Consider the following 15,676-nt stretch of genomic DNA (forward strand, 5'->3'; position numbering starts at 1 on the left):
CTTTAGATGAGCATGCCTATTATGTGCGACACCGTATATCTGAAAAAGGGAAACTATTATGGGGTCAAATTCAACGTTTGCAATGCTATGCTTGGAATTTATGTTGGGAATATGATTTTATTTGTTGTTCTGAAAACCCTAAAAAAACACCTTCCCTACCAATGTGAGTTTATTGATAATGGGATCCTATCTTCGTATGCTAAGGGTGTTTATAGTTACTATGATGTTCAACAAATTGAAGAATTTGTTGCTTTTAAGGGTGCTTTTGAAATTGCTACTTTAATTGAAAAGTATGATGCTACTCTTTACAAATCTGAAAATTTTGTCATACTTGAATATTGTTATGAGAATTATGCTTCTAATGCCTATGTTAAACAATTTATTGAGGAAGTCTCCGTTGTCCAAGAAGAGACTAATATTTTGCAGGAAGCTATGGAAGAAGAAATTGATGAAATTGTGAGCTCATTGGATGAAAAAGATGATGAGGAGAGCGAAGAACAAAAGGAGGAAGAGCGGATTGATCACCCATGCCCACCTTCTAATGAGAGTAACTCTTCAACTCATACATTGTTTAATTTCCCTTTGTGCTTACCGAAGGATGATTGCTATGATAATTGCTATGATCCCGTTGATTCTCTTGAAATATCCCTTTTTGATAATGCTTGCTATGCTTGTGGCCAAGATGCCAATATGAATTATGCTTATGGAGATGAACTCGCTATAGTTCCTTATGTTATGAATGAAAGTGTTGCTATTGCACCCACGCATGATAGTCCTATTATCTTTTTGAATTCTCCCGACTACACTATATCGGAGAAGCTTGCACTTATTAAGGATTATATTGATGGGTTGCCTTTTATTACTACACATGATGATTTTGATGAATATAATATGCATGTGCTTGCTGCTCCTACTTGCAATTATTATGAGAGAGGAACTATTTCTCCGTCTCCCCATGTTTCCCACACGATAAAATTGCAAGAAACTGTTTATACTATGCATTGGCCTTTACTATGTGTGCATAAATTGTTCTTTTATGACATGCCAATGCATAGGAAGAGAGTTAGACTTCGTCATTACATAATTTATGTTACTTTGTGCTCACTACTAAATTACAAATCATTGTTAATTAAAATTGGCTTTGATATACCTTGGGATCCGGGTGGATTCACTACTTGAGCACTATATGCCTAGCTTAATGGCTTTAAAAAAAGCGCTGCCAGGGAGACAACCCGGAAGTTTTAGAGAGTCATTTATTTCTGTTGAATGCTTTCATATAGTTTAAAAACAACAAAAATAAAGAGGGGAACCCAAAACTTTTCAAAAAGAGAAGTGAAAGTGAGAGAGACGAGCATTGTGAAAGTGGGGGACGTCCTTAAACTTGTTCAGGCCCATGGAAACTTTGTGAATCTTAATTACAGAAACTTTTCAATAAAAATAATTATCCCCTTGTACAATTCCATTGTATTATAAAAATAATGTGCCAAGGTTTGCCTTTAGGATGTTTACAATGCTTGTTGGTTTGTACGGTGCAGGACAGAAACTTTGGCTGTAGTGTGCGATTTTACATTTTTAACTGGAACGTCAATTGGTTCTGATTCCTTCTGCACTGTTTTTCTATACAACTTGTTTATTTTTCCTAATTTTGGTAGAATTTTTCGGGTACCAGAAGTATGGTGGATGTCCAGATTGCTACATATTGTTCTGTTTTTGACAGGTTCTGTTTTTGATGCATAGTTTGCTTGTTTTGATGAAACTATCAATTTATATCAGTGGATTTAAGCCATGAAAAAGTTATATTATAGTAGACACAATGCAAAAACAAAATATGAATTGGTTTGCAACAGTACTTAGAGTGGTGATTTACTTTATTATACTAAGAGATCTTACCGAGTTTTCTGTTGAAGTTTTGTGTGGATGTAGTGTCTAATCGAGGATGTTTCGATGTGAGAAGAAGGAAGAGAGGCAAGAGCTCAAGCTTGGGGATGCCCGAGGCACCCCAAATAAATATTCAAGGAGACTCAAGCGTCTAAGCTTGGGGATGCTGGGGAGGCATCCCCTCTTTCTTCAACAAGTATCGGTATGTTTTCGAATTCGTTTCGTTCCTGCATTATGTGCAAGTCTTGGAGCGTCTTTTTCATTTAGTTTTCATTTTTATTTTGTGCACCATGCTGGTATGAGATAGTCCTTGGTTGATTTATAGAATGCTCATTGCACTTCACTTAAATATTTTGAGTGTGGCTTTATAGAATGCTTCATGTGCTTCACTTATATCATTTGAAGTTGGATTGCCTGTTTCTCTTTACATAGAAAACCGCCATTTGTAGAATGCTCTTTTGCTTCACGTATATTTGTTAGAGCGTGGGCATATATTTTATAGAAATAATTAAACTCTTTTGCTTCACTTAGATCTATTTAGAGAGATGACAGGAATTGGTCATTCACATGGTTAGTCATAAAATCCTACATAAACTTGTAGATCGCTGAATATGATATGTTTGATTCCTTGCAATAGTTTTGCGATATAAAGATGGTGATATTAGAGTCATGCTAGTGGGTGGTTGTGGATTATAGAGACACTTGTGTTGAGGTTTGCAAGTCCCATAGCATGCATGTATGGTAACCGTTGTGTGACAAATTTGAAGCATGGGGTGTTTCTTTGATTGTCTTCCTTATGAGTGGCGGTCGGGGACAAGCGATGGTCTTTTCCTACCAATCTATCCCCCTAGGGGCATGCGTAGTAGTACTTTGCTTCGAGGGCTAATAAACTTTTGCAATAAGTATATGAGTTCTTTATGATTAATGTGAGTCCATGGATTATACGCACTTTCACCTTTCCATCATTGCTAGCCTCTTCGGTACCGTGCATTGCCCTTTCTCACCTCGAGAGTTGGTGCAAAATTCGCCGGTGCATCCAAACCCTGTGATACAATACGCTCTATCACACATAAACCTCATCATATCTTCCTCAAAACAGCCACCATACCTACCTATCATGGCATTTCCATAGCCATTCCGAGATATATTGCCATGCAACTTCCATCATCATCATATTCATGACTTGAGCATTCATTGTCATATTGCTTTGCATGATCGTAAGATAGCTAGCATGATGTTTTCATGGCTTGTCCGTTTTTTGATGTCATTGCTACGCTAGATCATTGCACATCCCGGTACACCACCGGAAGCATTCATATAGAGTCATATCTTTGTTCTAGTATCGAGTTGTAATATCGAGTTGTAAGTAAATAAAAATGTGATGATCATCATTATAGAACATTGCCCCATAAAAAAAGGGGAAAGGCCAAAGAAGCCTAAATAAAAAAGGGGGCCAAAGAAGTCCTTCACAAAAAAAAAGAGAAAAGGGGCAATGTTACTATCTCTTTTTCCACACTTGTGCTTCAAAGTAGCACCATGTTCTTCATGTAGTGAGTCTCATATCTTGTGCTTCAAAGTAACACCATGTTCTTCATATAGATTGTCTCCTATGTTGTCACTTTCATATACTAGTGGGAATTTTCATTATAGAACTTGGCTTGTATATTCCAACGATGGGCTTCCTCAAATGCCCTAGGTCTTCATGAGCAAGCAAGTTGGATGCACACCCACTTAGTTTCTTTTGTTGAGCTTTCATACACTTATAGCTCTTAGTGCATCCGTTGCATGGCAATCCCTACTCCTCGCATTGACATCAGTTGATGGGCATCTCCATAGCCCGTTGATTAGCCGCGTCGATGTGAGACTTTCTCCTTTTTTTGTCTTCTCCACATAACCTCCATCATTATATTCTATTCCACCTATAGTGCTATATCCATGGCTTACGCTCATGTATTGCGTGAGGGTTGAAAAAGCTGAAGCGCGTTAAAAAGTATGAACCAATTGCTCGGCTTGTCATCGGGGTTGTGCCTGATGGGGGCATTTTGTGTGACGAAAACGAAGCATTGGCAAACTGTATGATTTGTAGGGATAAGCTTGCTTTGGCCTTGTTGTTTTGAAAAGACATGATTGCTTTATTGGTACGCTCGAAGTATTATTGTTTTTATGTCAAATGATAGACTATTGCTTTGAATCACTCGTGTCTTAATATTCATGCCATGATTAGACATATGATCAAGATTATGCTAGGTAGCATTCCACATCAAAAATTATTTCTTTTTATCATTTACCTACTCGAGGACGAGCAGGAATTAAGCTTGGGGATGCTGATACGTCTCCGTCGTACCTATAATTTTTGATTGTTCCATGCCAATATTATTCACTTTCATATACTTTTTGGCAACTTTTTATATTATTTTTGGGACTAACATATTGATCCAGTGCCCAGTGCCAGTTCCTGTCTGTTGCATGTTTTTTGTTTCGCAGAAACCCAATATCAAACGGAGTCCAAACGGGATAAAAATGGACGGAGATTTTTTTTGGAATATTTATGATTTTTGGGAAGTAAAATCAACGCGAAACGATGTCCGAGGTAGTCACGAGGTAGGGGGGCGCGCCCTACCCCCCCAGGCACGCCCCTGGCCCTCGTGGTCCACCCGTAAGGCGGTTGATGCTCTTCTTCTGGCGCAAGAAAGATAATTTTATGAGAAAGATCTGGGCGAAAGATTCACCCCAATCGGAGTTACGGATCTCCAGATATAAAGAAAACGGTGAAGGGGTAGAATCAGAGAACGCAGGAACAGAGAGATAGATCCAATCTCGGAGGGGCTCTCGCCCCTCCCAAGCCATGGGAGCCAAGGACCAGAGGGGAAACCCTTCTCCCATCCAGGGAGAAGGTCAAGGAAGAATAAGAAGAAGGGGGGCTCTCTCCCCCTTGCTTCTAGTGGCGCCGGAACGCCGTCGGGGGCCATCATGATCACCGCGATCTTCACCAACACCGCCGCCATCTTCACCACCATCTCCATCACCTTCCCCCTTCTATCTACAGCGGTACACTCTCCCGCAACCCGCTGTACCCTCTACTTGAACATGGTGCTTTATGCTTCATATTATTTTCCAATGATGTGTTGCCATCCTATGATGTCTGAGTAGATTTTCGTTGTCCTATCGGTGATTGATGAATTGCTATGATTGGTTTGAGTTGCATATTTTATTATTGGTGCTGTCCTATTGTGCCCTCCGTATCGCGCAAGCGTGAGGGATTCCCGCTGTAGGGTTTGCAATATGTTTATGATTTGCTTATGGTGGGTTGCGTGAGTGACTGAAACACAAACCCAAGTAAGTAGGTTGTTTGCATGTGGGATAAAAGGGGACTTGATTCTTTAATGCTATGGTTGGGTTTTACCTTAATGAATCTTTAGTAGTTGCGGATGCTTGCTAGAGTTCCAACCATAAGTGCATAGAATTCCAAGTAAGGGATGATATGTTAGCTTATGCCTCTCCCTCAAATAGAATTGCAATAGTGATTATCGGTCTAGTAACATAGTCAATTGCTTAGGGACAATTTCACAACTCCTACCACCACTTTTCCACACTCGCTATATTTACTTTGTTGCTTCTTTATCTAAACAGCCCCTAGTTTATATTTACGCATTCTTTACTTTCTTGCAAACCTATCCTATTACACCTACCAAGTACTTCTAGTTTCATACTTGTTCTAGGTAAAGCGAACGTCAAGCGTGCGTGGAGTCGTATCAGTGGCCGATAGGACTTGAGAGAATATTTGTTCTACCTTTAGCTCCTCATTGGGTTCGGCACTCTTACTTATCGAAAAAGGCTACAACTATCCCCTATACTTGCGGGTTATCACCGGGGTAATCGGCTATAACGGCCACCTCCGTGCCATCATAGCTCGTCTGATAAAAGACTCCATCCTCAAAATCCACGAATATGTCCGATCTTCTTCATACCTAGGATCGAGGTCCCAATTATGGTCCTCCGGTTGCGGGGCGGGGTTGTAGATCCCCTCGACAACCTTTCTCCATTCCTGTTAAAGACAGTCGGGTTAAATCTGGCTATAGTTAAGGGAACAAGATCAATTAAGGCCTATGATCAACGACTCACCCAGTCAATAGGAGTATACATGGAGAAACCTTCTCGACACTTCATGCGGGCAAAGTCTTCCTTTTCCCCTTTGAAAAGGTCAGCCAATGTGGCGGCCAGCGGGCAAAATTAGCCGGACCCTTGCGCCCGCAGTGCGTGGCGTCATCCTCACCATTGTAATGCCACATGGGAAACCCCCTGGATTGAAGCGTCTGGACGCATCGCGTTATTGAAATCGCCATTACCTCGACTATGGATAGTCCGGAATAGGCAAGTATTCGGACCTTGCTTGCTAACCGCTTAACCTCCGCACTATCTTCTTCTTCATAGCTTCGGGGACGCCAGCTGGCGCGCTTATTTAAAGGAGAAGAGGAGAATTTGGGAAGACCTGGCCGGCCGGGTCCGGAAGGGCAACATCGTCAATATAGAACCACTTCGAGGGCCACTCTTCGGATGCCTTCTTTGGAGTACCGGGCAGGTATCCTGTTCTGCCTATGCGCCATACTTCGGCGCTGCCCACCTCGAAAATAGATCCCTTCTGGGAGCGGGAGACGAGGTAGAAATATTTCCTCCATAAATTGAAATGGGCCTCGCAGCCTAGGAACAGCTCGCAAAGGGCAACAAAGCCCGCGATGTGTAGAATGGAGCCCGGCGTGAGATTGTGCAGTTGGAGACCGTAGTACTCCAGAAGACCTCTGAGGAAGGGGTGGATTGGAAATCCCATGCCCCTCAGCAAGAAGGAAACAAAGCACACCCGCTCTCCTGGATTGGGATTGGGGAATTTCTCCGCCAGGGCTTCACCATTATAGGTGGTTAATCCCGCTCGAACAGGGACCAGATCCGATGGAGGGAAATATCCCTACACCTGCAGCGTGGCCAATTGAGCATGGGACACCGAGCAGCTCTCCCAGTCGCCTTCTTGAGGGCCTTGGGGACGCGAGGAAGAGCAAGGAGTGTTGGCCATCTTTGGTTGGTTTCTTGTAGCAAGCCCTAAGGATTTCCGTCTGGCGAGGAATGGAATCTGAGATTCGATCTCTCTCACTTATAAAACATCTTATCTACATGGTCAAGGGGTTACTTGTAAAAATACCTGGACCCTTCGCATTTCGTCTGACACGTGGAAGCTGAGGCGACGGCGGTGCGGAAGCTGAAAAGTATAATATTTAATGCAAAAGCTGAACTATATGAAGCACAATGGGGAACTCACCTTGCAAAGCCGAAGACATGAAGCCGAATACAACATTGTCATTGAAGGCAAGTTCAGGGGCTACTGAGGGAGTGCTGGATTATGGGGTCCTCGGAGAGCCGGCCTATGTGGCATGGGCCAGACTAATGGGTCGTGAAGATACAGAACCGAAGGCCTTCTCCCGTGTCTGGATGGGACTCTCCTTTGCGTGGACGGCAAGCTTGGCATCCGGATGTGTAGTTTCCTTCCTTTGTAAACCGACTTGGTACACCCTTAGTCCCCTCCGGTGCCTATATAAACCGGAGGGTTTAGTCTTTAGGGACAATCACAATCATACATGCTAGACATCTAGGGTTTAGCCATTACGATCTCGAGGTAGATCAACTCTTGTAACCCCTATATCATCATAGTCAATCAAGCAGGAAGTTGGGTATTACCTCCATTAAGAGGGTCCGAAGCTGGGTAAACATTGTGTCCCCTGCCTCCTTGTTACCTTCAATCCTTAGACGCACAGTTCGGGACCCCCTACCCGAGATCTGCCGGTTTTGACACCGAGAACCGGGGCGGACGACGAGAAGCCGCATGCGCGTTCGTCCATTGTCTGGTTTGATGCAAATTCAGCCTAGATTTGCTCCGGATTAGGTCGAGACGGACACGATGCGGACAAGATTTGGTTCCCACGCGCTGGGATGTCCCATTTATCGACCATTTTTTTGGGGGGTCGTCCGTTGAGTTGGCCTTGGTCACAAATGTGGTGGTTTTCACCATTTTACTCTGCGGGCTCCGGCCCTGCCCTAATAGCATCTCTAGCAGACTCCTTAAAAACGCCGAAATTATAAAAATCTGACGACTATACGGGTTTGGCCCTTTTTTGGGTCAGACCAGAGCCCGTATAGTCGCCCGACCCATAAATGATTTTACGGTGACCCGGATAATCACCCCCTCGCGTAGTATATCCAAGGGTTCGCGGCGAGTATACGGGGCGAAACCCTATCCCCGCGCCACCGCAATTAATCCCCTCTCTCACCTCTCGAGTTCTTGCCGCCAATGACTCAAATCTGCCGCTGCACTCCACCATGTGGCGCGGGATGTGGAGCTTGGGCTGCCGCTCCGATGGTAGCGACGACCCCGAGCGCCAGTGGTGTGTCAGAGCCGACGACGGAAACGAGCCGCAGAGAAGTACACGAACCACGGCCTAGAGCTGTCGTTGTCGCTCCTTCGTCGCAAGACGGAAGAGTACGACCACAGGCAGTCGCGTCTGTCCTCCGGCGCGGGCAGCTTCGTGTGTGTGTGGGGGGGGTCGAGCTCCCGTACGCCGCTCCTCATGCCGGTGAAAAGGGAGCCGAGGAGCTCCCGCCGCTCCACGCGGTGAAGAGGGAGCTCAAGGCAGAGCCGGTGCGGCCTGGCAGTGGCGTCATCAGGCCGAAGGATTTCCTCCCCCGATGGAGGCGGACATCTTCAACCGGGCCATCGTCATGCGTAGTGCGTGGGAGGAGGAGGAGGCCGAGCAGCGCCGTAGATCTCTAGCCGAGCTCGACGACGTCCTTCTCAAGCAAGGGCTCGCGAAGGTGCATGACTTCAACGCCAACCTCGAGGCATGGCGCCCCAAAGCCAAGGCGCAAGATGACATCTACGTCGACCTCGTCTCCTCCTCCGATGACGATTGAACTCCTCCGCCGTCACCGCGTTGCCGCCGCACTCGGATGGTCCGGTGAGCCAAATTTTGACAGTAGGGTTTACGGCGGCCGCCGCTCTTCTGATCTACTTTGTACAAATATGCTACTCCTATGTATGAAATATGTATGATGATCAAGTACTATGAACACTGAAGTAGTTCGATATCTCCCGTGAAGTTCCGCTTCCGAAATTTACAGGTTCATTTTACATTTCTGTTCTGCCGCTGTTTTCGGCCCGTATCTGTCTGCGAACTGTAAACTTAGTTTACGGTCCGCGATATAAAGGAAACACCGGCGTCAAGACGCGCACGACGACTCTTTTCGTCCGCCGGCCACCGCAGTCAGTGGCATCGCCTTCTTTCTTTCCTGAAGACTGAAGTCCTGGCAGATCCTGACCGAAAAAACCATGCTCAACCACCCCACTGCCGCCCCAGTTTCCCCCACCCCTGCAGCGCCGCCGATCTTGCTGGTATGGACGCAGGCAGCCCGAATCAATCTGACTGGTAATACTAATACCACCCCCTCCTTTATCAATTGCATTACTCACAATCAGATTGCTCGATGCGTTTCATCCAGATCTCGCCTATATGCGTGCAGCGGGTGTTCCATGGGTCGGGCGAGCGATGAAGAGTGGCCCGCATTCAGATGATGATGGGCTCAAGGTGGTAAGGATCTAAAGCACCAGTCCCATCTCCCCTTTTGGATTCAATTTTGAAGCAAGTGTTGCAACCCAAGACATTTGCAAGTTAATTTTGAATTCTTTCTGCCATACAATCAAAGGGGGTAGTAATGGATATAGCAGTGGGTGATAGTGCCAGAAAATGCTAAATCAGAATCATCAGATCATTACAGCGAGTGTGCAAGACGGTCCGTGAAAAATAAAATAAAATTCAGCAGCATTCACTGAAGATAAAGTATTTTCTAGGTCGGCTAGTTACTTCTAGTAAGCTCACACTTTGGTAACGGTAGATGCTAACATAAATACATAATGGACCATTGTGGTGCACCAGTGAATCTCCGTCATGGTGGCTAAGCTAACTGAAGATATCAACAGCGAGGTGCTCCATCTCCATAGCGCGGAGGAGCTTCGAAGCCAACGCACTGGCATAGACTGAGGAGCCCTCAGATATCTGCACAGTAGGCAAGAGATGTCAAGCAGAATGGTACCACCATGTGTGCTAATACAGTAGAAACGGGGAAGAGGGGCAATCTGTTGCTTTGAGTAAAGAAGTCCGATTGTTACCTTTGTGTTGAACATGAATATACGTTGATCTCCAATAATCCCCCCAACAACATGGATGAGTTCAAGACGAAACTCATCTATAACCTTTGCAGCACAAAGCAAAGAATTAGTCTTCTTCTTTTCAGTGAACTTGATGTTGATCTCATTACCAACTATGCGGACATCAACATGGCATTCCTTGGACCTCCTTTGTATCCATGAGCTCCTTATAGCTCCATTCAGCTGACTGTCTTGATCGTCCTTCACTTGCTGCAGCGACGAACTTTCTCCGTTGTCACGTGCTGCATCATCCAACTTAAGCCTCTTCATCCTATGTTTGGTATCGCCTTCCACCAAACTTGTCAGTTCCTTCAATGTTCTGTTCAGCTCATTGATGTATTCGATGGCATCTCCAACTATAGAGGCTCGGTCGTTCTAAAGAAAAATATTGTAATAACCCGTAATATCACATTCACAAGAAAATACAAGAAGTGTACACAATTTAAAAAGGTTTTGTCATGATTCCATTTGTCTTATTTGTCTTAGATAGCCTGAAGATACCTCTTAAGGATCAGTACGGTTGGTGATAACGTAATGCTGGGTATGTCAAATCAAATCCCATTTGATCTATGTAAGATTATTTTTCTGTTTCACAACTGTTTTATCTTCGGTTAAGCAAAAAGTGACAGATCCTAAAAATCTAACAATGGTAATGTATTTATGCTTCATAAACTAAGGAGTTGTATTCGAATTTGTTGTCTTTGGATACTAATGATCCATGCACATTAATTTGTCAACTAAATCCACCGAGAACTCCAGTATTCACCTACAGAAAGGTCCAGCATACACTTTCCCCAACATATCATCTATGTGGAACTTATATTAGGTGGACTGTTGTAGCCAGGAAACTTTGTAAAAGCTTGCTGGTGATGAAAACATAATTTTTTTTAATGAAAAGTTCCGACTTGTTTTGACCTTCTAAGTGCCAGTAGCAGTGGTTCTTTTTATACTCTTAGAAAATATTATTGGCTTCATATTGAAATGGCGCCACATCTGGAAACTAATAAAAGATAATGAATTTTGTACATGTGATTAGTTGCCGTTTAAGTGATTTATCTGTAACTGTGAGAAGAAAAAATCATTTAAAATATAGAGAATATGTGTTGAACAAACCTTCGTAGGGCTTGGCAGCAGTGATCTTAAAGCCCCATATTTCACATTTATCTGCTCCCTCCTCTCTTTTTCAGTTGCAAAGTTAGCTTTTGCCTTGCCAAAGCCACCTTTCTTACTTCTTCCCAGTTTTGGACTACCAAACTGCCTCCCGTCTATCTCTTGTAGAATATTTCCTGCAGCTCCTACTACCCCCATCGTCCGATCTCTCTCATCATCACTGGAGAACAGCCCAAAACTTTGCGGAAGTGAATGGTAGAGATCCTTGAATAGGTGAGATTGATTACCATTATATTGTAATGGTAGAGTTGAATCACCGAGCATCATCCCGCTGTCATGAATTGCTCTTCCCAGAACATCATTGTTGATGTCCAATTGGTTGCCAGCATTCTGCCCTGGATCACCAAAGATATGTTCTGTCGAAAGGAATGCAGTAGTCATACTGTACCTTGGGATCTGTAGAAGATTTAGGAGATCAGGTGCAGCTGTGTGAGCACCATCTGGATATGATGCAGCATCATAGTCATCCATTTGTTGTTCAATTGACTGTTGGCTGATGATATGATTTTGGGTACCGAACATTGCAGGAACCCAATTTGAAGTTTCTACCTGGGTCTCTTGTATCATGTGGCCGTGAAGATCCTGATCCATGTCAAATTCAGCCCGATGTTGTATATGGTTGATTGTTCGTGCAGACTCAGAGGTAAGATTGGTTGGATTGCATATATCTTCTATGAAAAAGGAGGGACCATGGAAGTTTCCTTGCTCAATCTCTGTACTGTCACAAATAGAGTCCAGGGAATCGTGAATCAGTGATCCTGCCATGAGGATAGCATCTCTGGAACCATCAAAATAACCTCCCTCAGCAATCATTTTGGCCTCTGGTTCCTTCACTCAATATCTAAAACAACAAAAGTTAGTAACCAAGGAGCCTCAAAGATGTATCTTAAAGTAGTACAATTTTGGGGGAAAAGGAACCAAATGGAAGAGACGAAGCTGATGAACAAATGACACAGTAGCATGTTAGAAATGATCAACTGAAATAGCTTGGATCTAAAATAGAGAAAATCATTGGTTCAAGCACGCATATTTAGGAAAAAGGCTACTCAACTTGAATGAAACAGACAATCTGTTTGTTAGATAGAGAAGGCTGCAGCTCGCCTTGGTCGTGTTGGTTGTTCGGAAGAAAGCAAAGACGTGGAGTTTAAGCTAGGCATCTGGTTGTCTCTTCTTTCGATGAGGAGAAGCTGTATTAGCACACTGGACGAGACATGAAGTCTCTTTGCTTCCTCAAGACCCAACAAACTCCAGTGTGTCTTTATTGGTATCATACTATAAATATTAATCTTGGTAGCTTGTGCTTCAACTACCTTAACCTTACCAGTTAATAAGCAGAGACTAATACAAAATCATGGGTAGTGACCTAAATATCCCTCGTGTTGCTGTAATTTTCTCAGAAAGTGCAAGAAATCATAAGTTGTTGAAAGTGATTCAACTTATAAAGCTAAAAGTAAGTTCTCTGAACAAAAGGCAGAAAATTATGATCCCATTTTTCAAGGATATATTTTTTAATTCTTTAAAAGTAGGGGTGATATGTGTGTCTTGACAGTAGCACTAAAAGCTTGAAGAGAAGAGATGTGAAGAGAGCATTACCAAGATTAATTCTTTTTGCCAGATCAAATGAAGCAAATGTTGCTCAGAAACTAGTAGCTCAAAAGCATCGTTGAGAAGAGTTGGGGTGCTATGCCTATAATTTGTAGGGACTAGAGAAGACTATGGTCTGAACTAGCAAGCAAAATGTAACTGGCATGTGAAGGTCTGAAGGCATGGAAACAACAGTTTTTGATCTTCATGTAGAACTTATGAGCATATAACAGAACACGTCAAATAGCAATCATTTCCTAATTGTGTCTTCTGAACAGTGCAAGGGAGGTCAAACTGTCAAAGCTAAGGGCTATCATATCTTCATCATTAAGAACAGAAGACCTGAAAGATGGGAAACTCACACTCTTTGAACTTGGCATCTTTGCTGTTACTCTTCCAGCCGGAAGTTGGGAAATGCAAGTCATGCCTTCTCCATTCTTCCGTATTTTGTGCATGTACCGGTACACACTTCGCTAGGAGAAACAAACTGTACGACTACTTAAAAGATTGGAGAATTTAAAGGTGAGCGTCATCCTGCATCTGAGGAGAGCTACCCGTGTTAGCACGTACAATTTCAAGCATGCCTGTGCTTGTACATCATACATTTTTTTTTATCAAGAAATGTTTTTATACATTAGGCTCATCGATGGCGGATTATCACATTTCTGGAAGCCATTGTTCTTTTCCATATAATACTTGTACTAGGAATTGGAAGCTACATCTCTTGGAACTAAATAAATATGTTTTGTCTGAATTTCTTCTGCAGAAGTGCATATAACTGAATCATACAACCGCTCTCAAAGTCATCTACATAACAAGACAAAGGAACCACCCTGGCTATGTGGTACCGACATTGTGATCCTATCTTTTCATCCTTTTGACTTATCAGGAGCCAAGATACAGGGAGCAGGAGTTCAATCTCCATGCTTTTGAGTGATTTTGTACCTGTGAGAGCTGAGCGATCTGTTAACAGAACCATGTTGGAACTACTTCATGGTCAATCTTGGGATGGATTGCCTGCCAACCGATGGAGGTTACGGTATTATTATCTACTAGTTGCATAATTCTCTTTCCTTTCGGTGATACTGACCGACCTGAAGGAAGAGATCCCGAGTGCTATGGCAAAGTCGTCAACGGATTCTTCCTTGAGCACCCCCAAGGCGTGGTACCACCGATACAACGGGTGGACTCTCGAGTCCATGAACTCGCTGCATCGACATGAGAAAAACCGTTTGGGCGGGATTTGATCCCAGCCACTTGTTCTGCCAAAAGTACTGTAACGCAAGAATATTCTTGTGAAGATTTTTTTTTCCTGTTTCTGGATTTGGGACTGGATGCAATTCAACAAATCCTCTATCTGCCAGAATTTGCCGTGTGTTCTTAAAGAAATTGTCATGTGCGTTTGAAGAACCTGCCATAAAAAAGGTTCACAAATGCCATGCTCCGCGGGGAACGTTCGTTGGTTATTGCGGTCCAAAAAAAAAGCACCGAAATGTACTAGACGATAGTTCCCTAAAAAAATGTATGAACATTCTCAACGTACTCAGAGTACATAAACTTTCTTTGTACCAACATATGATTCGCAAGCAGAGACGTCGCGGCGGAATACTGTGGTATATTTAGTTGGTACTCCCTCTGTAAACTAATATAAGAGCGTTTAGATCACTAAAATAGTAATCTAAACACTTTTATATTAGTTTACGGAGGGAGTACCAAATTAACCTAGCCATTTCTTTGGTAAATAATAAAACCTTGACAACTGAGTTTTAGCTATTTTTAGAAACCCATAAATTTAATTTTTAGCCCCTCAAAAAAGTTCCGGCCCAAGGAGGGAGTGCAGATGTCGGGTTGGTAGTCGAACCGCGTCGAGAGGCGTATGTGCACTGACGCCCGCAGGGGGCCATGCGCCCCGCCGTCCTTCTCTCCGGACACCGTGTGCTCCCGCCTGAAGCCGGTCTTGTGATCTGTGTAGCCGTGGATCCCCTTGTAGAACTCCCCGGAGGAGGACGCAGAGGGGTTCTTCTTGAGGGACTCCTCGGCCTGCTTCAGCTGTCACTCGCGGATGGCGCGCGCATCACGGTCGTACGTCGTCTCCGTCTCAAGCGTCGCAGTGGCGCGGTTGTCGGTGGAGGACTGAATCGTCCGGGACGACTCGAACTGGAAACGGCAGGGCTCGTGTGAGTTGTCGGCGGAGGAGAAGAAGAGCTTGCTGGTAGTAGATGGCGGCTTCTTAGATCGCGCCGCCGCGATGGCCCCGGATTCATCGCTGCTGCTACCTTCTTCGTCGTCAGAGCCGACAAAGGCGGCCGGACGCTTCCGAATATTCTTCAGCGGCTTCCGAACAAAGTTGCACATCGGCGCCGAGCTGCCGGCACCGTGCTCGCAGTCGCCGTCGGACATGGGGAAGAGGACGAGCTATGGATCGAATCGAAGAAGAGACGTGCCTGTCTTGTTCCAGCTCGTCCCTGGGCAGTGGACCCGTCGTTCGAAAGCTTCTTTTTTTGAGGGAACCGTCGTTCTAAAGCTTGCTTGTTTTTTTCGAATCACCAAAGCTTGCTTGTAGTTGAAGGAACACAAAGTGAACACCGAGAGAAATTGAGTCGGGCTACACCGGCCAAGTGAACCATGTTCAACTGGGCTCTACTTGGCCAAGTGAGCCGTGCTCAACTAGTACTCTAGTAGGCCTAATGAGCCGTGTGTTCAACTCGGTCTCTAATGGACTGCTCTGGCCATGGTCCAGTGCGCTTACATGGTTTATAACCTTCTGAAAATTTCGGGAACTGCCTACATGTCGGAAAC

At 44.2% G+C, this 15,676-nt stretch overlaps 1 protein-coding gene, 1 long non-coding RNA gene and 1 pseudogene across 3 annotated transcripts; 1 reads left to right on the forward strand and 2 right to left on the reverse strand.

The window, feature by feature from the left end:
• Window positions 1-9,647: 9,647 nt before the first annotated feature.
• LOC123137880 (transcription factor EAT1) lies at window positions 9,648-13,031 on the reverse strand. 2 transcript variants are annotated; one of them, XM_044557734.1, is made up of 4 exons: window positions 12,887-13,031; window positions 11,237-12,134; window positions 10,085-10,498; window positions 9,648-9,971 (listed from the first exon to the last, which is right to left on the reverse strand). In XM_044557734.1, exons 2-4 carry the CDS (start codon window positions 12,104-12,106, stop codon window positions 9,876-9,878), a joined length of 1,380 nt encoding a protein of 459 aa, XP_044413669.1. In that variant the 5' UTR covers window positions 12,107-12,134; window positions 12,887-13,031; the 3' UTR covers window positions 9,648-9,875. The 2 variants fall into 2 exon arrangements, with proteins under 2 accessions (XP_044413669.1, XP_044413670.1); XM_044557735.1 differs by lacking the exon at window positions 12,887-13,031 and adding an exon at window positions 12,212-12,305.
• LOC123137881 (uncharacterized) lies at window positions 12,134-14,222 on the forward strand. The gene is made up of 3 exons (XR_006468573.1): window positions 12,134-13,049; window positions 13,156-13,399; window positions 13,644-14,222. It is a non-coding gene; the product is annotated as an uncharacterized lncRNA (long non-coding RNA).
• Window positions 14,223-14,483: 261 nt separating this feature from the next.
• On the reverse strand, window positions 14,484-15,440 carry LOC123134382 (zinc finger CCCH domain-containing protein 15-like; annotated as a pseudogene).
• Between the last annotated feature and the right edge of the window lie 236 nt (window positions 15,441-15,676).

This window comes from Triticum aestivum, chromosome 6B (genome assembly GCF_018294505.1).
Source record: "Triticum aestivum cultivar Chinese Spring chromosome 6B, IWGSC CS RefSeq v2.1, whole genome shotgun sequence".
Taxonomy (NCBI): Eukaryota; Viridiplantae; Streptophyta; class Magnoliopsida; order Poales; family Poaceae; genus Triticum; species Triticum aestivum.

Coding starts and splice junctions, on each gene's coding strand:
- LOC123137880 (XM_044557734.1), bottom strand. CDS start 12,106: ATGATTGCTGAGGGAGGTTATTTTGATGGTTCCAGAGATGCTATCCTC. Junction 10,499..11,236: donor TGCTGCCAAGCCCTACGAAG/GTTTGTTCAACA, acceptor ATTTTTCTTTAG/AACGACCGAGCCTCTATAGT. Junction 9,972..10,084: donor TATTCATGTTCAACACAAAG/GTAACAATCGGA, acceptor CCTACTGTGCAG/ATATCTGAGGGCTCCTCAGT.